Source organism: Pistacia vera, unplaced genomic scaffold, assembly GCF_008641045.1.
Source record: "Pistacia vera cultivar Batoury unplaced genomic scaffold, PisVer_v2 Contig292, whole genome shotgun sequence".
Lineage (NCBI taxonomy): Eukaryota > Viridiplantae > Streptophyta > Magnoliopsida > Sapindales > Anacardiaceae > Pistacia > Pistacia vera.
In genome coordinates, this window is record NW_022196104.1 from 1,128,120 (window position 1) to 1,152,865 (window position 24,746).

Consider the following 24,746-nt stretch of genomic DNA (forward strand, 5'->3'; position numbering starts at 1 on the left):
GTAATGAAAGAGGCGTTTGAGTGTGCGATTTAGAAGATGATCAAATTGATTCAGAAGATGATCAAATTTCGAATAGAAAAGTGCTCATCAAATTTGATGCTGGCGAGAAGGAGATAAAAAAATGTGGGATCCTTTATTGTATGTGACAATTATGGAGAACCATCGAAAACATCCAGAACAAGTGTTGACAGTGCTAGAAAGAAAGGAAAAAGAGAAAGAGAAAGATAAACAGCAATCAACGGTGATGATACAACTGAACCTCGCTCCAAGAAATTGAAAATATGCAACTACGAAAATAAGTAAGTTTCCTCCTACACCTCATTTTAATTATATGATTAGTTTTTATTCTTAATCATTTTTTTGTCAATGGAATATGATTATGGGTTCTTAAAAATATATATTTTTAAGAATATATTTTCAATTTTAGTATAAAGAAATATATTTTTGTTGTTAAATTCATTGGGCACATGAATACATCAAAATAATGAAAATGTTGTTAAGATAAAGTAGCCAAGGACGCTTCTAGAAATTTTGAGGTGCCGTTTGGATATATTTGTTTATTTTGCAAGACTTTTGTGTTTGGTTTATAAGTAATAAAATATTTGGAATTTTATTACAATAATGGTTACTGTTGGTAATGTGAGGAGTAACTTATTATCTTGCAGGGGGTTTTATTAAAACATTACCGAAGTAGTGATTTTTCTTGCTATTTTGCTCTTATTAAAAACCGTTTCGGACATAATTGCCCTCAAATGTCTACCAAGTAAAAATTCTTAGACACCCCTATTTGATAAATTTGCTAAACACCCCAACCACAAAAAGTTTAAAAGTAAACCAAATAACCCCAGCCACCCATGACTACCTTCGACCGTGACTCACCGTGTCAACCACTGGCGTTAGTCAACGTAATGGTGCACGACCAGCTCGATCTAGCCGGTCGTGCATCAGTAAATCCTTTCCGACCATGGATCACATATCCATGGCCGAAAACAGCTAGATCTAGCGTTTTTATGGTCATGCAAAGGTCGGATCTATGGCCTTGAAATGGCCATAGATCTAGCCGTTTTTCGGTCATGGATTTGTGATCCATGGCAATTTCTAGCTTTGCCGACGCTACGGTCGGCCATATACAGCCATTCCGTTGATTTCGGCGATGGTTGACGTTGGTGGCTGGCTATGGGTGGGGTGATTTACTATAAATTAAAGTTTTATATGATAAGGGTGTTTAGCAATTCAAATATAGGAGGTTAAAAAAAATATCAATAAATAAATAAAAGATAATATATTTATATTTAAAAATAAGGGTAATTTATAATTTACATAATATATTTATTTATTTATCCTCCTAGTCAAACTATTATAACTGATTTATTTACTATCGTTTATCCTTCCAACAACATATATTAACTAATTTATTCGAATCAATTAACACATTTTCTAAATATTCCCATAATTTCAGAGAATCTTTATTTTCGTTAATATAAAATAATTCTACAATAAACATTATATCATCAGGGCAAATAATTAAATCATAAAAAATTAAAAAAGTTACAAAATCGGCCTCCTCTCAACAAAATAAAAAAATTCCAAGCAACATATCAAATCAAAATTCTAAAACTCAAACCAAGAAAACACTTGTTCCAAAATAATAAAAACACTCAATCACCAATCAATGCAACAACAAATCTCTAGCATAGCAAAAAGTTCACATTGATATGAACAAGAACAAAGCAAACTTGGAAGAATATATCCCACAAAAACATATTCAGAAACAAAACAAAGAATGGGCTACAGAAACACTTGAGCAGTAAACCGTTCAAAGCAAAAAAATCATGGACATTGGGTGGAACAACGTGCGACGGAGGGGGGTTACGGGCTGGGGTCTGGAAGGGCCCAACCTTAGCGGCTTGTCAGGTAGGAGAGTCAACACGGTGGCTAGGTCGAGTGGGGGTTGCGATGTGTGGACAGGGTGGGTGAGGGTTTAGGGCAGGCGCATTGGAGATGGGGGTGGGGGGCGACGGTGGCTGGGTTGAGTAGCGGAGAGAGTAGATGCCGGGGGAAGAGAGAGTTGATATGGGCATTTTAACTTTTGTTAATTCAAGGTTTAGGTTTTTTTATTGAGTTTTATTTTTATGTTTTAAATTAAAGAATTTACTCTTTTACCACTCTTCTTTGAAAGTAAGACGAAAAACAGGGGATTAATTTTGGGATACCTCAAGGGGTTAGAGTACTTTTCTCTTCCTCTAATTTTTTTTTTTTTTCTTGGGTGAAAAATCTTCCTCTTAAATTAACAATGGTAATGGCTTGCTTGGTGTTTCATAATTTTTTTATAACTAGTGCTCAATTTCAATAAATTTTGAAAAAAATAAAAAATTCTCAAAATTAACAATAGCTCTAAATAAAATGAGAGAATCACTCAAAGAGAAAATAACTTACCTTAATCATAAAACTTCTTGAATCATAAATAATAAATCAAGCAGAGACATTGTTATGTTTAAGTTTAGTTTATACAAAACATATGTTCGGTTCAATGCACTATTTTAGCTTTAGTAGAATTGATATAAAATACAATTTGGATCCAAAATCATATAATGGTGTAGAACTTATGCTTAGGTTCAAATGCTCTTATGTGTAAGATTAGTTTGGGATATTCTATTATTCATTATTTAGTTCGGTATCTATACGGATTGAAAGGCTGAGTTGTGTTGGGATATTTCAATTTTTTCTTTATGCTTTATTTTGTAGCCGCTTAAACTTTCTATTGGACCAGCAGTGAATAGTGCTACAATTAACGAGCTATGCTGACTATATGTGGTACAGTCGAATGGAAGTACTGGTGTATGATGAACCACAATCTTGGGGCATTTCCACACAAGAGATTGAATTTAATAGCTTTATTTTACGGATTTGAATCAATCCCTGAAGATTATGTTGAATCAATGGTGATGTTGCAACAAACAAAAGTGGTTGTTGCGATGAGGAACAACAATCTTGTGGTGTTTCCACCACATATGACAGGCAATTTAGTAGCTTTACTTCTCTGGGTTTGAATGAACTCCCTCAAGATATTGTTGAGCCAACGATGAATGTTGCCACTTAACCGAATTGACTATCATGACGAAGAACAACATATTGTGGTTATTTTACTGGATTTGAATCAACCCCCTGCAGATGATTGTGTTGAATCAATGGTGAATGTTGCGATAATAAAAAAAAGTGGTTGTTGCGAGAGGAACAACAACATTTGTGGTGTTTCCACCGCATATGTAGGCAATTTAGTAGCTTTACTCTCTAATAATTGATGAATGAACTCCCTCAAGATATTGTTGAGCCAACAATGAATGTTGCCACAATTAACCGAATTAACTTCATGACGAAGAACGACAATATTGTGGCATTTCAAGTAGTGTGATGGTACATCTAGTAGCTTACTATTTGGATTTGAACGAATTTCTCAGATTTTATTGCATCCATAGATAATTACAAACAACCACAAGTGATGAACCTCAACTATCTCGTGCTTGTTTATAAATATATAAGTCCTGACTCTAAATTACTTCTTAGTTCTATATATCTAATTTTGCTCTATATTATTTATGTGGAAGTGATTGACCGTAATCAAGATTTACATATCTAAGTATTCACAACTATGTTTTTATTGTTCAATAGGTGAACAAGTTGAAAGGATATTTATTCTGATGAGAAGAATTGGTTATATGTATCGCGTACGTGGATGCTGCTGCATGTTTTCTGGTAATAGTAGTGAAACTATTAATTATCTATTTTTAAATTAGAGAACTACTTTGAATATGAAATTATGTATATTGTTATTTTTGGATTATTTGCAGACATCATCTTAATTCATTCATGTTTTGGATCAAAATGTATCAAATGTTATTGTAATCAAAGTATGTATTGGAATTATTTTCACTGCTAACGCAATGTGAAAAATAGACTTAAATTCTTAATCTAACATCTTTTATAGATCTTCCTCCTAAAGTTAAGAAAAGAAACTTTGGCACTCATATGATTTCACTCTAGTATAGAGTAAAAGAGTTTTATTTTTATAAGATTAAAATAACTCACAAATAAATATTATTTCCTTTTAAAAACATTGTACTTTTTTTTTTTGGTAAGGTACAATTAGTTAATTTATTTGTTAGTTTAAAGAAATTTTAGTATTTATTTTTAAGCACAGCAAAGTTGAGGAGCTACATTAGGAGGACCAGAATGTGAAGCGAGAAGGGAGCGCAGTCCTCATTCCTTTCTAACTAACATGGCAACCGAGCAGCTGCTGCCTCTTGTTGGTCAAATGGTGATACTGTTGCAGGTAGGACAGGATTGCCTGATAATAAATTGACTTTGCTGTGTATCTTTATGTTTGTGACTTATAAGATTTCCAATGAATTTATGTCATGAAACAGTATGCTATATCTAGTTCAGTTCCTATGGTCTTTTCTGCAAGAGGGCAATCAATTCTCTTATAATCATTCTTTTTCCTTTTAATGAATGGGGTTAGTTGGAGAAATTTCATATTAATTCTCAGTTACAAAATTTTTAGATGGCTGAAGACATGTTCATTTTTCACTGAATTTTAGTGGCTGAGGCTGTTACGAATGTGCAACAGAGGATATGTAGCGAAGGGAGCCTTGAGGAGTATTCGAAAGTTGCCTGGATGATCCAAAGATTATGTGTGAGCAAGTAGGAAGATTGGTTTTCTTTAACAGACTTTTTATGGAGTAGCTGCTATTTAGTAATATTTATATTGTGTGTTCTTTTATTTTATGTTTCGAGCGGCTTTTTAGTAAGTCACAATTCGTATATTAGGTTTATTTAAACTTATGGGAATTAATGAAAAAGGAGGCCAATCTTTGATTTAAAAACCCTCTTTTGATATATTCTTGGAGGCTCTACTCCCATATAGAGTAGATTTTTCCTATCATTGATGCTGTAGTTGAAGAGGGCTCTAGTTGTTCCATGGCGGAGTCCCACTAACCACTACATGCTTCCATCATTTTATGGTTTCAGTTATTACTTGAGAATTATATTAGAAGAGGGTGTTTTGTGTACATAGGTAAATATCGGGTTTTTAGGCTTGCCCTAGTTCAGAATGATGAATTCAATGTTTATGAAAACCACTTATATATTCTTCTATTCATTTTTCTCTGTTTCAAGTTTCTAGTTTTATTTGAATCTTCCCCCATTTTCGGACCAATAGGGGTTTTGCTATATCATTTTTTGATTAAATACACATCAACTTTTATTGTTGGTTGATGAAGTTGCTTGTTTTACAATTAGGAAGTTTTGTTTGTGAATTTGGATTTATTGCAATCATGTTTATGATTCTAGCATTAGTTTTAGTAGTTGATTGAGATACTGTAAAATTGAGCTATTATTGTCTATGTGGGAGCAATGGTCTGAGGATTTTGTAAACAACGTTAATGATTTTGTGTTACAGATGAAGGTGATGATCTATGATTGGCTGTGGCCTCTTAGTGAAACACTTGCTGGTATCAAATGTCCATTACTTTGAAGAAATTGAACTAAGAGATTTGAGTATGAGGATAAAGGAAGAGAAAAGTAGTGGGAAAAACAAAGTGGAATTGTGTTTGGGAGAAAAAGAAACAGAGTTTAACAAGTGGAGGATGTTTGTCAAGGCATCTTGATGATAAAAATATCAATAGAACTGAAGTTAATTCCACTGATATCTCAAAGATGATTAATGGAAGTTGAAAAAAATCAAAATTAATTAAAAGATGAGTCCCGAGCCCTGCTTCTTGGTCCTCTTGGTAGCTCTATTCATTCAGCTTAACAAATGCGTTCAAAATCACCAAGACGTTAGCAAATCTGGTTCCTTTAATAACCTTCTATCGCAGAGTGGATGCTGAAACGATCAACAGCCGTCAAGCCTTACAATTCTTGCTTTGGTAATGGAGCTGTGGATCTCTTTAAGGCAAATCTAAAGATGAAGTTTAAAGATATTGACGAACCATGTTGTTCTTGATTACATTGACCAAATAAACTTAAAAATCTACCAAACAAGACAACAACTATGATACATTGTTACAGGCATCTGGTGTAGTCAACAGGGACAAGGGTTCTCGAATGTTACAGTGTCAGGTAATAATATTTTGCTCGGCTCAGAAGTGAAGATCCACTGCTTGCGGCTAGGTTTGTGAAATCTGTATATGCCGAGCCATATATGATATTTCTGTGCTACAAATTAGTCAAAGTATTGTGGCGCCTGGAATTAGTTCACCTGCACTGTATACTATCTTCCACCTCCTTCTCCCTAAAAAAAGGCACCGGCACCGTCTCCGATGACTCGTAAGGCGCCACCTCCAGCACTGCTAAAGGTGAGGAGGATAGTAGGAATACAGCGGCAGCGCCAGGGCCAGGGCCAGCTGATTCTGGTGCTCCATGTGCTTTGGGTTCGGGTGCTGCTGTTGCAGTTTTGATGGGGTTGATTTCATTTTGTTGGACTTAGAGGGAACTAGTGGGTGTAAATTACGTAAAATAATGTGTAATATTGGAATATGAAATTATGTTAAATGAAGAGAAAACACGTATCAACAATTCCGGTAAGCGATAATATAATTTAATTATTGAGTATTGAAGGTTTTGAGATAAATTGTTCCAATAAATATAGTAGTTAAAGTTTTTGTTTTTGCTAATGTGCATTACTGGTTTATATTATTATTTAAAGTCATCATAGATTAAAAATTAACACGTATCAACAATTCCTGGTAAGCGATAATATAAATTTAAGTATGACGAAAATACACTTTCCTCTTCGAATCCAAATCCCAGATCTTTTCGGTTAGCTGGTGCAATTCCACCTGAATGGCACCACCTATACCTGGACCTCCACCAGCTCCATGCCTGCCACTAGAACCACTACTACACAAAAAGTTGGCTTTCTTTTAACTCACCTTTCACTGCCGACGATGGCTAAATCAGTGAAACTTGTTAAATTAAGTTAATTAAACTTCCTCTGTACTAGTCTTGGGGAATAAATTTCACTGCCACCTTACAACATGAAAGGATTTGTTAATGAATTATTTATTAATTAATACTAATTTTAGCTTTCTATGTTGATATATAAACAGCCTCAAGACTTTTCTTTCAGCAAATCAGCAGAGGCCTGAGTTGAAAAAAGTCAAAATTAATTAAAAGATGAGTCTCCGAGCCCTTGCTCCTTGTGTCCTCTTGGTAACTCTATTCACTTCAAGCTTAACAAATGCGTTCAACATCAGCAAGATCCTTAGCAATACCTCTGATTTTGGTTCCTTTAAAAACAGCCGCTCAAGCCTTACAATTCTTTCTTTAGATAATGGAACTGTGGGATCTCTTCAAGGCAAATCTAAAGATGAAGTTCAAAGAATATTGACGAACCATGTTGTTCTTGAATCTTGATTACATAGGCCAAAATAAACTTAAAAATCTACCAAACAAGACAACAACTATGACTACATTGTTACAGGCATCTGGTATAGCTCAACAGGGACAAGGGTTCTAGAATGTTACAGTGTCAGGTAATAATATTTTGTTCGGCTCAGAAGTGAAAGATTCACCGCTTGCGGCTAGGTTTGTGATCTGTATATGCCGAGCCATATAATTTTTCTGTGTTACAAATTAGTCGAAGTATTGTGGCGCCTGGAATTAGTGCACCTGCACTGTATACTACTCTTCCACCTCCTCCTCCCTAAAAGAAGGCACCGGCACTGTCTCCGATGACTCGTAAGGCCCCACCTCCAGCACCTGCTAAAGGTGAGGAGGATAGTAGGAATACAGTGGCAGCGCCAGGGCCAGGGCCGGCTGATTCTGGTGCTCCATGTGCTTTGGGTTCGGGTGCTGCTGTTGCAGTTTTGATGGGGTTGATTTTGCATTTTGCTGGACTTTAGAGGGAACTAATGGGGCTGTAAATTACGTAAAATAATGTGTAATATTGGAATATGAAATTATGTTAAATGTATTAGAATAACACGCATCAACAATTCCTTGTAAGCAATAATATAATTTAATTATTTCGAGTATTGAAGGTTTTGAGATAAATTGTTCCCATAAATTAACAGTGGTCGAAAGTTTTTGTTTTTGCTAATGTGCGTTACTGGTTTTATACTGTATTATTATTTAAAGTCATCATAGATTACAAATTAACAGTACCAAAATGTTTTTGCCGGCAGTATTATTATATTTATCGTCTCTCTCTGGTTTCTTAACTAAAAAATTCATAAATCCTCATTCTCTCGCGATGGAAATTAGAGTGTGTTACCGCTACATGTCGGGACGTACATAAACCCTAAGTTGATTGAGCAAATTTGATCAATGAATTAATGGTTTGCATACATCAAATTGTGATTCAAAATCCTAAAGAAATTTCATATAAATGACAATGTTTTATAATCCGGACCGGAGCCTTGACTCGGTTAAGGAGCTAGTCTCAAGTCAAACCAACTGGTCCAATCTAGGTTTTAAAACCCTGATAAACGAAGCATACGATAAAATAATGGTCGCTCATTCATTTAATGCAATTTGGCTTATAAATTAAAAGTGTATATATATATATATATATATATATATATATATATATATATAGAGAGAGAGAGAGAGAGAGAGAGAGAGAGAGAGAGAGAGAGAGAGCTTAGGATAAACATGAATACATGAAACCATCCAAGAAGAAAATACAAACATTCACCTAATTCTACCTGCCGGCCGACTTTCCATCACTTATTTCTTAAGTTATAATCTATAAAGTATTTATTAATTATCAAAATACCTCCATTATTTCATACAAATACTTATTTAACTAAAACTAATCATTTATATAAAATTTTAAAAAAAAATTGAAAACTTGTCGTTTAGGATTTAGGAATGCCATCCACAAGAGAAAGTGCAAGCATATGATAATAATCTTTAGACTAATTTGATTTGATGTTATGTCTCTTAATTCAAACCAATCTTTAGATTAAATTGGAGTCACAATCAATTGTGGGCATGTATGTGGTCATAGCATTAGATCTCACCTTTTGCAATTAATAATGAAGCTTCCATGAAATGACATGCACCAATAATTCAACATATAACCATGCAGCTATAAATACACCAAACATTCACTCATTAAATCTTTTCTCAATCAAGTTCAAACAAATCTTTTCCATCTAAAATTTCCAAATTTTATTTTAGGTTGTACCCTTCAATCTAATTATTTTTATCTAATTTTACAAATTATCAATTTTATAAATAATTTAGAGTGTACTTAGTAAATTTTATATACTTTTATACTTGTAAGTTTCAAAAACTATAAATATGTTTTTGGTAAAATAGATTTTCAAATTGTTTATGAATATGTGATAACAAAAAAGGGTCTATGTTATTTCTTTCTTTATTTTTATTTTTAATTTTTACAACATTTTAATAAATACTAAAAAATATATTAAAAAGTAAATTGTCAACAAACATCCACCCGACTATTGTTGGTGACAGTCACCGGTGACCATCGCTGATAGCAAGTTTAGCAGCACCGTTAGCATCATAATGACACATATTTATGTTTAACATCGATCTTTTATGAGTGTCTTCTTGTATCACTCATGATGCTAATGAATATTAAGTGGGGGCCGTGGTCCCCACTTGCCATTAATTAAATCCGCCCCTGAGTAGGTTTTCTCTTATACATAGATTGTCTACAAACTTAAACAGATCTAAAAAGTCTTTCATCAGTGGAGTTGGATGGCTGCTTCTTCATCTTCAGCCACTCCTCAATTGAAGAACTATGATGTCTTTCTTAGTTTCAGAGGCGAAGACACCCGCTATAATTTTACAAGCCATCTCCATGCGGCTTTGTGTCGCAATAAGATTGAAACTTTCGTTGATAAGGATCTGATAAGAGGAGATGAGATTTCATCAGCTCTTTTGAATACAATTAAAGCATCGAAGATTTCTATTATCATTTTCTCACAAAAGTATGGGTCTTCAAGATGGTGTCTCCAAGAACTTGAACAGATTCTTGATTGCATGGAAAGGAAGCAGCAGATTGTTATACCAATTTTCTATCATGTAGACCCATCTCATGTAAGAAACCAAACAGGGAGTTTTGAGAAGGGATTTGCTGAACTTCAAGACCGTTTTAAGGAAGAACCGGAGATGCTGAAAAGATGGAAGGGCGCGTTGAATAAAGCAGCTGGTCTATCTGGTTGGACTATAAATGCAGAAACGTAAGTGTTAATCTGATATAATTTTGTACTCATCAATATTACTTTAGTTAAAATATTATTTTTCGGTGAATTAAATATTTTCACGCAACCGATTTGAATTAAGCCTAACTAAACATAATTATTTTTTAACAGAGAAATTATGTGAATTTATTTTATTGATCGCAGGAATTTATACATCTAACAAGATCCCTTTTTTAAAATGTTTGTATTGGTTTTTGTCATCTTCTTTCCTTTTAGTCCCCAAGAATTACAATTGTTTTTTTTCTTTTACCAACAAATGAAATTAACAGTTTTTTTTTTTTAAGTGATGATTTTATTAACTGAAGAAATTTATTCCCACGTTCAAGAATGGAGGAAGAACCCTATAATTTTTCTTTTTGGATAATTTTTTAGTGACATAAACAAGAATTATTTCTTTGTTTGTCTTATTTTGATTTACTTATCCTAAGTAATTAATCTTTGTTTTTTATTTCTTTCTATTTACTAGGTATGAAGCTGATCTTATTGATAAAATTTCAGGCGACATTTTGAAAAGACTAAATAAATTGTCTCCAACTGATTATAAAGGTCTGGTTGGAATAAAATTTTTAAAAGAGGAAATAAAGTCTTTGTTGAACAAGGGATCAAATGGTGTTTCCGTAATAGGAATTTTGGGCATAGGTGGTATTGGCAAGACAACTATTGCCCGTGTTGTATTCAACGAAATCTGTCGTAATTTTGAAGGATCTTATTTTGCTGAAAATGTTAGGGAAGAGTGTGAGAAATATTGCAGATTAACTCACTTGAAACAAGAACTTCTTTCCACAATTTTAGATAATAAAAATCCTAATCTCGATACAGACTCAACGTTACAATATTTGAAAAAAAGAAGGTTCTCATTGTTTTTGATGATGTGACATCTTTACTGCAAATAGAAAAATTGATCGGAAATCTTAATCAGTTGAGCCCAAAAAGTAGAATTATCATAACAACGAGGGATAAACAAGTGTTAAGAAGTTGTGGAGTAGCTGATGCTTATATATATGAGGTTAGGGGTGAACAAAATAGAGAAGCAACAGGAACAAAATAATAATAGTTAAACAAAACAAACAGTAAACAAAGAAAGTAATACGCGCGATTTACCCTGGTTCACCCAATGTAGGCTACGTCCAGCTGAGTCAATATTATTTGCAATATGCCTCACCTCTCTCGTTTACAATGAATGAATTGTTCTCACACCCATAACAAGAGAAAAGTATGTTTATATACTAGGTTTAAGGGATTAAACCTAGTTTTACAAGAATTCCTATTCCTAAGCCCAACCCAAAAGGAATTAATAACTTAAAAGGAATCCTACAGCGGTTATACATGGACCCCCGATTGCGTCTCCGTTACCCATTAATGCTGAAGTAGTCGACAACTCCAACAAGGGGATCACGTGGGAAGGAAGCTCATCAACTTTTTAATCAATATGCCTTTAAACAACACTCTCCTACTGAAGATGATATTAAGCTATCAAACAAAGTAGTAGCATACTCCAAAGGCGTTCCATTGGCTCTTAAAGTGTTGGGTTCTCATTTGTCTTCCAAGGGAACATTTTTTTGGGAAAGTACAATAAGTAAACTAGAAAAAGGTCCTCCACCGGATATTCATAATGTCTTAAAAGTTAGTTATGATGGACTAGATGATGCACAGAAGGTTTTATTTTTAGATATTGCATGTTTCTTCAAAGGGGAACCTAAATATTTAGTGATAGAAACCCTAAATGGTTGCGAGATAGAAGTTCTTGTTGATAAGTGTCTTTTGTCTATGACATGGAAAAATGAAATAACAATGCATGATTTGCTTCAAGAAATGGGTAAGAAAATTGCTCAAGATCATGAAGACATTCGATTATGGCATCACGAGGATATCTTGAAAGTATTTAAAAAATACAAGGTAAGGTTTAGCTATACATATTTATAAATAGATAGATAGCTTTGAGAGTGAGGTTACATTTTTACAGGAATTTTAAATTAATGTCTAGTTTAAGGATATCTAATGAGAGATCATGGTATCCTTTTTATTATTATTATTATTATTTTATTTCTAATGAAGTCTTCCTCGTACCGTAGGTTTGCCAAAAAAAGAAAAATATTATCATATTATATTTTTATTTTCCTTAAAGCTGGAGCTTCTATATTTACATTTTTTTCTTTTTGTAAATTGTTTATTGTTATACAATTAGTTATTTCCTTTCATGTAGTCTCACTCTCCTAGTTCAGATTTTATATAAAATAACACGTCTTTGATTCAAAGAAAGCATAAAAACATCAAAAAGAAATATATTATATATATGTTTTTATCTTTCGTATACATAGTACGTCTTACTTTTCAAAAACTAATATTATTATTGTTTTTGTTTTTGTTGTTATTATTATCTTATTGAATTGTTGTTATTTTCTATTTATTTTATTCTATGATGCTGAAATTTGTAATCTTTATTTGTTTTAGTTAGCTCAATGTTTCTGTTCATTAGAGTATTTTTAATTAGTTTGATTTAATGGAAGTATCTTGTATGCCAACTGATCATCTCTGTTGACTGTAGGGAACTGAAGCAATACGATGCATAAAGTTAGACATATCTAAAATCAGTTATCCACGCTTATATTGTAATGTTTTGTCAAGGATGGATAACTTAACATTCTTCAAAGTATACAACTCAGAATGCCAAGATAATTATGAAAATAGGTTGGATGATTCCATAGAACTTCATGCAATATTTTTGGGAGAAGACAACCCAGAACGCCGAGATAGTTATGAAAATAAGTTGGATGGTTTTGAAGAAGTTGAATCCTTTCCCAATGACATAACATTCTTCGGTTGGAATGATTACCCATATGAATCATTGCCATTAAGTTTTCCTTCAGAGAGTCTTGTTACACTTGATATGCGACATAGCAAAGTTAAGCATTGGAACGGTGTTCAGGTATGTATATATTTTGGTATTTATATGGTGGTCTCTTTGTTGAAGATTATAACAATACAAGGCACTAACTTAAGTTGGTCATTTTTTTGTTTTCTTTCAGAATCTTATAAATTTGAAATATGTTGATCTCAGTTTCTCCAAACACATGATAGAGATTCCAAATCTCTCAAAGTCCTCAAATCTTAAGAAATTGATTTTAGTGGGTTGTTCAAGTTTGTTGGAGATCATTCCCTCTTCTATTCAAAATTTCGATAAGCTTAATAAGTTGGATCTAAGATATTGCTCAAGGCTTATTAGCTTACCAGATGGCATTCAATCAAATTCTATTAATCTCAGTTACTGCTATGCGCTCAAGATAGCTCCAAAGATCTCATGTAAGGTGAAAATTTTAAAATTAAGGAACACTGCAATAAAAGAATCACCCTTCATCGAACATCCATCTGGACTAGTTGAGTTGGATCTTGCACAGTGTTCATCGCTTGAGAATCTTTCAAGCAGCATCTGTAAGTTGAAATGTCTCAAAGTGCTTAATCTTAACTGGTGCTACAAACTGGAAAGATTACCAGATGACTTTGGAGGATCTCTTATGTATTGATACAGTCTTAAAAGAAGTACCATCATCCATTTTAAACTTGCCAAACCTTAAATGTTTACACCCAAGACGATATGTTGATGAACCGGCACCTTTGAATTGGGTACTGAATTGTTCATCAGGTTCGAGCTCTTTGGTATCACTTGATTTGACTAATTGTCAAATGACCAAATTACCTGACAATCTTAGACTATTATCCTTTCTAGAAAGGTTATGTCTAAGTGGAAATAATTTTGAGTGCATACCAGAAAACATCAAAGGGTTTTCTAACTTGTACTTCCTAGACATACGTAATTGTCCTAGACTTCAAGTTTTGCCAAAGCTTCCAATGGGTGTAAATGTGGCAGCATCTGACTGCTCATCCTTGGAATCAATATCAGATCCATCATTTCTATTGTTACCTTATTGGAGACCACGGATGGCAACTTTTACCAATTGCTTGAAATTGGATTTACCTAAAATTATTTATGAGGTACCTCTTTTGATCCTTTATCCTTTTTTATGATGTTAGTTGTTTTTTAAAAGTAATAGAAAAAACAAAACAAAATCTGAATCTAAAACTATGTTATGATGTGAAGATTTTCATTTTCATTGGTACAGGGATATTATGGAAAATTTTGTGCTAATATTTGTTTCCTTGGAAATGAATTTCCTAAAACTCTCCGTGAGGTATCTCATTCGATCCTTTCTTTTGTTTTATGATGTTAGTTGTTTTTTAAAAGTAATAGAAAAGAAAAAAGAAAATCTAAAACTTAAACTATGTTATGAGTGATGATTTTCATTTGCATTGGTACAAGGATCTTGTCGAGAATTTTGTGCTAATATCTGTTTCTCTGGAAATGAAATTCCTAAGTGGTTTACCTTTCAAAATACTGGATCTTCTATATCTCTTGATCAGTCACTGGATTGGCATGATAAAAACTTTATAGGTTTTTTGACATATGTTGTTTTTTGTTGTCAAGAAGAGGTTGACCTTTTAGAAGATTATTGCTTTACCTGCAAATGCTTGGTCAAAAGCGAAGATGGTAAGGAACAACTTTATCGCAATGACAGTGGACTTCATGTTATGGACAGTAATCTTAGTGAGGATGAGCTCCTTAGATTTTATCCGGGTTATATCACTTATATCCCGTCAGACTCAGATCATGTATTATTCCATTCTGTAATGAAAGAGGCGTTTGAAGTGTGCGATTTAGAAGATGATCAAATTGATTCAGAAGATGATCAAATTTCGAATAGAAAAGTGCTCATCAAATTTGATGCTGGCGAGAAGGAGATAAAAAAATGTGGGATCCATTTATTGTATGTTGACAATTATGGAGAACCATCGAAAACATCCAGAACAAGTGTTGACAGTGCTAGAAAGAAAGGAAAAGAGAAAGAGAAAGATAAACAGCAATCAACGGTGATTGATACAACTGAACCTCGCTCCAAGAAATTGAAAATATGCAACTACGAAAATAGTAAGTTTTCCTCCTACACCTCATTTTAATTATATGATTAGTTTTTATTTTCTTAATTCATTTTTTCGTCAATGGAATATGATTATGGGATTCTTAAAAATATATATTTTTAAGAATATATTTTCAATTTTAGTATAAAGAAATATATTTTGTTGTTAAATTCATTGGGCACATGAATACATCAAAATAATGAAAATGTTGTTTAAGAATAAAGTAGCCAAGGACGCTTCTAGAAAATTTTGAGGTGCCGTTTGGATATATTTGTTTATTTTGCAAGACTTTTGTGTTTGGTTTATAAGTAATAAAATATTTCGGTAATCTTTTATTACAAATAATGGTTACTGTTGGTAATGTGAGGAGTAATCTTATTATCTTGCTAGGGGGTTTTATTAAAACATTACCGAAGTAATGTGATTTTTCTTGCTATTTTGCTCTTATTAAAAACCGTTTCGGACATAATTGCCCTCAAATGTCTACCAAGTAAAAATTCTTAGCACCCCTATATTTGATAAATTTGCTAAAACACCCCAACCACAAAAAGTTTAAAAGTAAACAAAATACCCCCAGCCACCCATGACTACCTTCGACCGTGACTCACCGTTGTCAACCACTGGCGTTAGTCAACGTAATGGTGCACGACCAGCTCGATCTAGCCGGTCGTGCATCAGTAAATCCTTTTCCGACCATGGATCACATATCCATGGCCGAAAACAGCTAGATCTAGCGTTTTTATGGTCATGCAAAGGTCGGATCTATGGCCTTGAAATGGCCATAGATCTAGCCGTTTTTCGGTCATGGATTTGTGATCCATGGCAATTTCTAGCTTTGCCGACGCACGGTCGGCCATATACAGCCATTCCGTTGATTTCGGCGATGGTTGACGTTGGTGGCTGGCTATTGGTGGGGGTGATTTTACTATAAATTAAAGTTTTATATGATAAGGGTGTTTTAGCAAAATTTCAAATATAGGAGGTTAAAAAAAATATTCAATAAATAATAATAAAAGATACTATTATATTTATATTTAAAAATAAGGGTAATTTAATAATTTACATAATATATTTATTTATTTATCCTCCTAGTCAAACATATTATTAACTGATTTATTCATACCTATCCGTTTATCCTCCCAATCCAACATATTATTAACTAATTTATTCGAATCAATTAAACACATTTTCTAAATATTCCCAATAATTTTCAAGAGAATCTTTATTTTCGTTAATATAAAATACTTCTACAATAAAACATTATATCATCAGGGCAAATAATTTAAATCATAAAAAAATTAAAAAGTTACAAAATCTGGCCTCCTTCTCAACAAACATAAAAAAAAATTCCAAGCAACATATCAAATCAAAATTCTAAAACTCAAACCAAGAAAACACTTTTGTTTCCAAAATAATAAAAACACTCAATCACCAATCAATGCAACAACAAAATCTCTAGCATAGCAAAAAGTTCACCATTGATATGAACAAGAACAAAGCAAACTTGGAAGAATCTCATCCCACAAAAACATATTCAGAAAACAAAACAAAGAATGGGCTACAGAAACACTTGAGCAGCTAAACCCGTTCAAAGACAACAAAAATCATGGACATTGGGTGGAACAACGTGCGACGGAGTTGGGGGTTACGGGCTGGGGTCTGGAAGGGCCCAACCTTAGCGGCTTGCTCAGGGTAGGAGAGTCCAACACGGTGGCTAGGTCGACGTGGGGGGTTGCGATGTGTGGACAGGGTGGGTGAGGGTTTAGGGCAGGCGCATTGGAGATGGGGGTGGGAGGCGACGGTGGCTGGGTTGAGTAGCGGAGAGAGATAGATGCCGCGGGGTAAGAGAGAGTTGATATGGGCATTTTAACTTTTGTTAATTCAAGGTTTAGGTTTTTTATTTTAGATTTTATTTCTTATGTTTTAAATTAAATTGAATTTACTCTTTTACCACTCTTCTTTTGAAAGTAAAGACGAACAACAGGGGATTAATTTTGGGGATACCTCAAGGGGTTTAGAGTACTTTTCTCTTCCTCTTAATTTTTTTTTTTTTTTTCTTGGGTGAAAAATCTTCCTCTTAAACTTAACAATGGTAATGGCTTGCTTGGGCTTTTCAATATTTTTTTTATAACTAGTGCTCAATTTCAATAAATTTTGAAAAAAATAAAAAATTCTCAAAATTAACAATAGCTCTAAAATAAAAATGAGAGAATCACTCAAAGAGAAAATAACTTACCTTAATCATAAAACTTCTTGAATCATAAATTAATAAATCAAGCAGAGACATTGTTATGTTTAAGTTTAGTTTATACAAAATCATATGTTTCGGTTCAATGCACTATTTTTAGCTTTAGTAGAATTGATATAAAATACAATTTGGATCCAAAATCATATATATGGTGTAGAACTTATGCTTAGGTTCAAATGCTCTTATGTGTAAGATTAGTTTGGGATATTTCTATTATTCATTAATTTAGTTCGGTATCTATACGGATTGAAAGGCTTGAGTTGTGTTGGGATATTTCTAATTTTTTCTTTATGCTTTATTTTGTAGTCCACTTAAACTTTCTATTGGACCAGCAGTGAATAGTGCTACAATTAAGCCGAGCTATGCTGACTCTAATGTGGTCGGTCAAATAGAAGTACCTGCTGATGATGAACCACAACTTGTGGTATTTTACTGGATTTGAATCAATCCCCTGAAGATTGTGTTGAATCAATGGTGAATGTTGCGACAATAAACAGAAGTGGTTGTTGCGATGAGGAAAACAATTTGTGGTGGTTCCACCACATATGATAGGCAATTTAGTAGCTTATTCTTTGGGTTTGAATGAACCCCTCAAGATATTGTTGAGCAATGGTGAATGTTGCCACAATTAACCGAATTGACTATCATGCGAAGAACAACAATATTGTGGCATTTCAAGTAGCTACTATGGTACACTAGTAGACTTACTACTTGGATTTGAATGAATTTCCTCAAGATTTTATTGCATCCTGGAGAATGTAGCCGCAACCCACAAATGATGAACCTAACCTATCTCTGCTTTTGTTTTATACATATACTTGTAAGTCTTGACTCTAAATTACTTCTTAGTTCTATATATCTAATTTGCCTATTATTATGTGGAAGTGATTGACCGTAATCAGATTACATATCATAAGTTAATTAACTAATTAGTTCTTTATTGTTCAATAGGTGAACAAGTTGAAAGATATTTATTCCGATGAGAAGAATTGGTTATATGTATCGCGTACGAGGATGCTACATTGTTTTTGGTAATAGTGAAACTATAATTTAAGTTGTCATTATTAATTATCATTTTTATAGAGAACTGCTTTGATATGAAAATATTATTATGTTTTTTTGGATATCATTTGCAGAATCATCTTAATTCATTCATGTTATGGATCAAAATGTATCAAATGTTATTGCAATCAAAGTATGTATTGGAATTTTTTTCACTTCCTAACCAATGTGAAAAATAGACTTAAATTCTTAATCTGACATCCTTAATAGATCTTTCCTCCTAAAGTTAAGAAAAGAAACTTTGGCACTCATATGATCACTCTAGTATTAGAGTAAAAGAGTTTTATTTATTAAGATTAAAATAACTCACAAATAAATATTATTCCTTTTAAAAACATTGTACTTTTTTTTTTTTTTGGTAAGGTACAATTAGTAATTTATTGTTAGTTTAAAGAAATTTTAGTATTTTATTTTAAGCACAGCAAAGATTGAGGAGCTACTTCAGGAGGACAGAATGTGAAGCGTAGAAGGGAGCGCAGTCCATTCCTTTCTAAACTAACATGCCAACCGAGCAGCTGCTGCCTGTTGTGGTCAAATGTGTGATACTGTTGCAGGTAGGGCAGGATTGCTGATAATTGATTGACTTTGCTGTGTATCTTTATGTTTGTGACTTTATAAGTTCCAATGAATTTATGTCATGAAACAAGTATGCTACTATCTAGTTCAGTTCTATGGTCTTTTCTGCAAGAGGGCAATCAAATTCTCTTATAATCATTCTTTTTCCTTTTAATGAATGGGGTAGTTGGAGAAAATTCTCATATTAATTCTCAGGTTACAAATATTTTTAGATGGCTGACAGACGTGTTCATTATTCACTGAATTTTTGTGCTGAGGCTGTACGAATGTGCAACAGAGGATATGTAGCGAAGGGAGCCTTTGAGGAGTATTCGAAAGTTGCCTGGATGATCCAAAGATTATGTTGTGAGCAAGTAGGAAGATTGGTTTTCTTTAACAGACCTTTTATGGAGTAGCTGCTATTTAGTAATATTTATATTGTGTGTTCTTTTAGTATTATGTTTCGAGCGGCTTTTTAGTAAGTCAACAATTCGTATATTAGGTTTATTTAAACTTATGGGAATAATGAAAAGGAGGCCAATTCTTTTGATTTAAAAACCCTCTGTATATCTTCTTCTTGGAGGCTCTACTCCCTCATATAGAGAGATTTTTCCTTCATTGATGTGTAGTTGAAAGGGGCTCTAGTTGTTCCATGGCGGAGTCCCACTAACAGCTACATGCTTCCATCATTTTATGGTTTCAGATATACTTGAGAATTATATTAGAAGAGGGTGTTTTGTGTACATAGGTAAATATGGGTCTTTACTTTTACAGCTTGCCCTAGTGTCAGAATGATGATTCAATGTTTAATGAAACCCATTTATTATATTCTTCTATTAATTTTTCTGTTTTAAAGTTTCTAGTTTATTTTAATCTTCCCCCATTTTTGGACTCAATAAGGGCATTTTGCTGTTCATTTTTCGATTAAATACACATATATTTTTGGAATCTGATGATTGGATATTTGCAACATTCATGTAGGGAAATGGTATTTTAACTGTCCAAGTATATATTTTCTCACAAATTATTGTGGTATGTTAAAAGATGTAACAAAAATTTTACTTATTCTGATTTAGACTTCGTTTGCTATTGATGAGTTGCTTGTTTTACAATTTATGAAGCTTTTGTTTGTGAATTTGGAATTTATTGCAATCAGTTTATAGATTCTAGCATTAGTTTAGTAGTGTTCTTGAGATTTACTGTAAAATTTGCTATTATTGTCTATGTGGGAGCAATGAAATGGTTGAGGCTTTTGTAAACAATGTTAATGATTTTGTGTTTAAAGATGAAGGTGATGATCTATGAATTGGCTGTGGCCTCTTAGTTGAGAACACTTGCTGGTATCAATTGTCCATTACTTTGAAGAAATTGAACTAAGAGATTTGAGTATGAGGATAAAAGGAAGAGAAAAGTAGTGTGGAAAAACAAAGTGGAATTGTGTTTGGGAGAAAAAGAAACAGAGTATTTAACAAGTGGAAGGATGTTTGTCAAGGCATCTTGATGATAAAAATATCAATAGAACTGAAGTTAATTCCACTGATATCTCAAAAGATGATTAATGGAAGTTGAAAAAAATCAAAATTAATTAAAAGATGAGTCTCCGAGCCCTTGCTCCTTGTGTCCTCTTGGTAGCTCTATTCACTTCAAGCTTAACAAATGCGTTCAACATCACCAAGATCCTTAGCAATACCTCTGATTTTGGTTCCTTTAATAACTTTCTATCGCAGAGTGGACTTGCTGAAACGATCAACAGCCGCTCAAGCCTTACAATTCTTGCTTTGGATAATGGAGCTGTGGGATCTCTTCAAGGCAAATCTAATGATAAAGTCCAAAGAATATTGACGAACCATGTTCTTCTTGATTACATAGACCAAAATAAACTTAAAAATCTACCAAACAAGACAACAACTATGACTACATTGTTACAGGCATCTGTTGTAGCTCAACAGGGACAAGGGTTCTTGAATGTTACAGTGTCAGGTAATACTATTTTGTTCGGCTCAGAAGTGCAAGATTCACCGCTTGCGGCTAGTTTTGTGAAATCTGTATATGCCGAGCCATATAATATTTCTGTGTTACAAATTAGTCGAAGTATTGTGGCGCCTGGAATTAGTGCACCTGCACCGTATACTACTCTTCCACCTCCTCCACCCTCTAAAACGGCACCGGCACCGTCTCCGATGACTCGTAAGGCGCCACCTCCAGCAACTGCTAAAGGTAAGGAGGATACTAGGAATACAGCGGCAGCGCCAGGGAGAGGGCGGGCTGATTCTGGTGCTCCATGTGCTTTGGGTTCGGGTGTGCTGTTGCAGTTTTGATGGGGTTGATTGTATTTTGTTGGACTTTAGAGGGAACTAATGGGGCTGTAAATTACGTAAAATAATGTGTAATATTGGAATATGAAATTATGTTAAATGTATTAGAATAACACGTGTCAACAATTCCTTGTAAGCGATAATATAATTTAATTATTTTGTGTATTGAAGGTTTTGAGATAAATTGTTCCAATAAATTAACAGTGGTCGAAAGTTTTTGTTTTTGCTAATGTGCATTACTGGTTTTATACTGTATTATTATTTAAAGTCATCATAGATTAAAAATTAACAGTACCAAAATGTTTATGCTGCCGGTATTATTTTATTTATCGTCTCTCTTCGGTTTCTTAACTAAAATAATAAGCCACATGTTTGGCTTATTATTTTTATCCCTATTCCCAATCATATTCTCCAAATAATGTTTGGCACGTTATTCCAGAAATATTACCCTATTTTTTAATTACTTTTAGACTCCATAAGGTTATTAATTTCATCAAATACACCCTAAAAAAAAAGTTTAAAAATTATCAAAAACACCCCTGCGACCCATACTTGCCAGATTTCGGCAACCACCATCAGTAGTAGCCGGAATCTGTACAAAGGCCTACCTGACGACCATAAATGGCTGAAAGTTCACCGATCTGGCTTTTTCCTACCAGATCCACCACAGATCTGACCGGAAAGGCCAGATCTGGCCGTGAACGACGGCCAAAGAAATGGCCATCGTTGACCGAAAACGACAGCCATATCTTTGGCCGTCGTTTTGGCCTTTTTCGGCCATCGACGGCCACGGTAGGCCTTAAATCTGGCTTTTTCTGGTCAGATCCGTGGTGGATCTGGCAGGAAAAGGTCATAACGAGTTAACGACACAAATCTGACTGGTCTGTATCATAACGCGATTTTCTGGCCAAATTCCGTGGCTAGAATCTGGCACTGTAGGTGGTGGAGGTATTTTTATCATTTTACATATTGGGGTATTTATTAAATTAGCAAACTTATGAGGTTTTTTTTATAAATTTTTAAATTTTACCTCGTAATACTCTCATATTTAATTATCCAATGCTATCCTCAAAATCATATCCAAAATAATAAACCAAACGCACCCCATAAATCTTCATTTTCTCGCGATGAAAATTAGAGTGTGTTACTGCTACAGGCCTAAGCGTATGTAAATCCTAAGTTGACTAAGCAAATTTGATCAATGAATTAATGGCTTGCATACATCAAACTGTGATTCAAAATACTAAAGAAATTCCGTATAAATAACAATGTTTTATAACCTGGACCAGAGCCTTGACTCTGTTAAGGGGCCAGTCTCAAGTCGAACCAACTGGTCCAATTCAGGTTTTAAAACCATGATAAACGAAGCATATGATTAAATAATGGTCACTCATTCATTAATATATGACACATATTTATGATAAAAATATGGATGGGGTGAGTAAGATCCAGCCATTTCGGACAATATTCTCAAATCTCAAAATTCATATATCCAAACAGAAACACGTATTATTTGGAAGAGAAATTTACTCTCACCAATCAAATTCTAACGTCCAAGTTTTGTTAACCCAATTTTAGTTGCACTTTCTCTCAATATATATACACCACTCTCATATTTATTCTAAACTCATCGATCAAATATTTCGGAGACAAAGGGATTCAATTGTAAAAAAAGAAAAAACTATGAATCCCAAAGCCTCTTGTCCTGTTCTCGTAACTCTTTTTGTCTTCTTCATCTCTGTCAATGTTGAATCTTTCGACGTTACAGAGCTTCTAAATAGATACCCTGATTTGATTGGTTTTAATGACCTTCTTACACAAACAAAAATTGCTGAATCAATTGCTAATCGCCGAACCATTACCATTCTTGCTGTTGATAACAGCTCTCTGGCGGGTATTCAAAGCAGACCCATCGATGAGGTTCAGAAGATTTTGAGTGATCATGTTATTCTTGATTATTATGATATGAAAAAACTGAGAAAACTTCAAAAGAGTGTAATCGTTACTACATTGTATCAAACAACTGGTGTGGCGGAAAAAGGACAAGGGTTTTTGAATGTGACACGTATGCCTGGTGAACAATTTGTGTTTGGTTCAGCTGTAAAAGGTGCAGTTCCTGTTGCCAAATTAGTTAAAGCTGTTTATGCTCAGCCATTTAATGTTTCTGTTTTACAAGTGAGTCAACCCATTGTGGCTCCTGGTATTGGTGAAGTTATTCTTCCACCACCACCACCACCCTACACTCCACCCCCAGCTCAGCCTCCTAAGTCTTCTTCTTCTTCTAATAAGACAGCCGACTCCCCCGGCTCAGATGAAGACGAAATTGACGCACCAAATGAGGCGCCCATTGAGGCACCCGCACCGGCACCCGTTGACGCACCTGATGAAGCACCGGTTAGTTCGCCACCGGCACCCACTAAGGAAGAAACTCCGGTTGCTCCTGCTTCTGGAGCTTCAAGAGTGTACGAGGGTTTGAGTTTTGTTGTTGCAGCTTTCGTGGCTTTGGTGTTCTAAGTTCTAATTTAATTGATTTCTAAAAATGCAAATTGTTCAAAAAGAAAATTAAAATAAAAAAAAAAAATGTTGGGGTATATATGAATAACAGTTAAATTGATCGAATCTAATTTTTTTTTTTTTTTGTATTGTTCAAAAAAGGAAATACTAATATATATAAATATGTATATTTATATTTTATAGCTAAATGTTTTTTGTCTTCTTCTTCTTGGCGATGGTTGGCATAATTGATAAAAGCTTAAGAATCTTCACTTTTTCTTTGCCATCTTCTGCTTATTTATTTCATTTTTTGATATCATATTTGATTAAAATATAGCCAAAGAAATAAATAAATTGATACTTTAAATATCCAAAAAAATTAATAATGCTAGTTACTTTTGCATGTTAAGTCAACTTGAACATTGTTTGAACACAGTTGATTGTTGAAAGTTTTACCAGTTCACGATGCTTTAACATGAGTTGCTGTTTTATTGACCAAAAAAAAAAAATATATTCTAAATGTAGGTCTTGATTGCAAGTTACATATCTAAAGGTGACTTCAAGACTGTCAGAGAAGTTACCAATTTCGTGTTAAAGGTAAGCTTGCTGTATGATTTCTCATTTTGGTTTCTGGTGCTGAAACTATCAGGTTTTAGCCTAGATTTCTAGGTTCATGTGCTGGATGTGCAGGATTTTATATTTATTTTAAAACTTGAAGTGCATTTCCTTGGCTGCAATTTTGGGGGTATCTTTTGGATCGTTGGCCACTTTGTTCACCAAAGATCCTAAAGTTTTAAGAAATGTATTTGCTAGTTTTAAATTTTAATCATGTGTTTGATTTAGATTTTCTGGAAATATGTTTCT

The 24,746-nt window shown here is 33.7% G+C and overlaps 5 protein-coding genes across 8 annotated transcripts in view; all 5 read left to right on the forward strand.

The window, feature by feature from the left end:
- LOC116134855 (disease resistance-like protein DSC1) overlaps window positions 1-18,974 on the forward strand; it is a 50,872-nt gene extending 31,898 nt beyond the window's left edge. Inside the window, exon 10 of one of the 4 annotated variants that reach the window (XM_031420530.1) lies at window positions 18,937-18,974. The gene's annotated coding sequence lies outside the window, so the exon portion shown is untranslated. Of the gene's footprint in view, window positions 1-4,598; window positions 4,687-18,936 lie in introns of those variants that run through there. The other 3 variants (XM_031420529.1, XM_031420528.1, XM_031420527.1) reach the window with 3 other exon arrangements.
- On the forward strand, window positions 9,670-13,759 carry LOC116134942 (disease resistance-like protein DSC1). The gene is made up of 5 exons (XM_031420619.1): window positions 9,670-10,217; window positions 10,705-10,973; window positions 11,698-12,134; window positions 12,784-13,164; window positions 13,265-13,759. Exons 1-5 carry the CDS (start codon window positions 9,733-9,735, stop codon window positions 13,757-13,759), a joined length of 2,067 nt encoding a protein of 688 aa, XP_031276479.1. The 5' UTR covers window positions 9,670-9,732.
- LOC116134858 lies at window positions 14,853-17,837 on the forward strand. Its single transcript, XM_031420532.1, has 2 exons — window positions 14,853-15,219; window positions 17,764-17,837. Exons 1-2 carry the CDS (start codon window positions 14,922-14,924, stop codon window positions 17,793-17,795), a joined length of 330 nt encoding a protein of 109 aa, XP_031276392.1. The 5' UTR covers window positions 14,853-14,921; the 3' UTR covers window positions 17,796-17,837.
- A 1,359-nt stretch (window positions 18,975-20,333) lies between the features above and the next one.
- On the forward strand, window positions 20,334-21,524 carry LOC116134828 (fasciclin-like arabinogalactan protein 3). The gene has a single exon (XM_031420474.1). It carries the CDS (start codon window positions 20,667-20,669, stop codon window positions 21,390-21,392), a length of 726 nt encoding a protein of 241 aa, XP_031276334.1. The 5' UTR covers window positions 20,334-20,666; the 3' UTR covers window positions 21,393-21,524.
- Window positions 21,525-23,072: 1,548 nt separating this feature from the next.
- Window positions 23,073-23,903, forward strand: LOC116134943 (fasciclin-like arabinogalactan protein 3). Its single transcript, XM_031420620.1, has one exon. The coding sequence runs from the start codon at window positions 23,073-23,075 to the stop codon at window positions 23,901-23,903; it is 831 nt and encodes a 276-aa protein (XP_031276480.1).
- The last annotated feature ends 843 nt before the right edge of the window (window positions 23,904-24,746 follow it).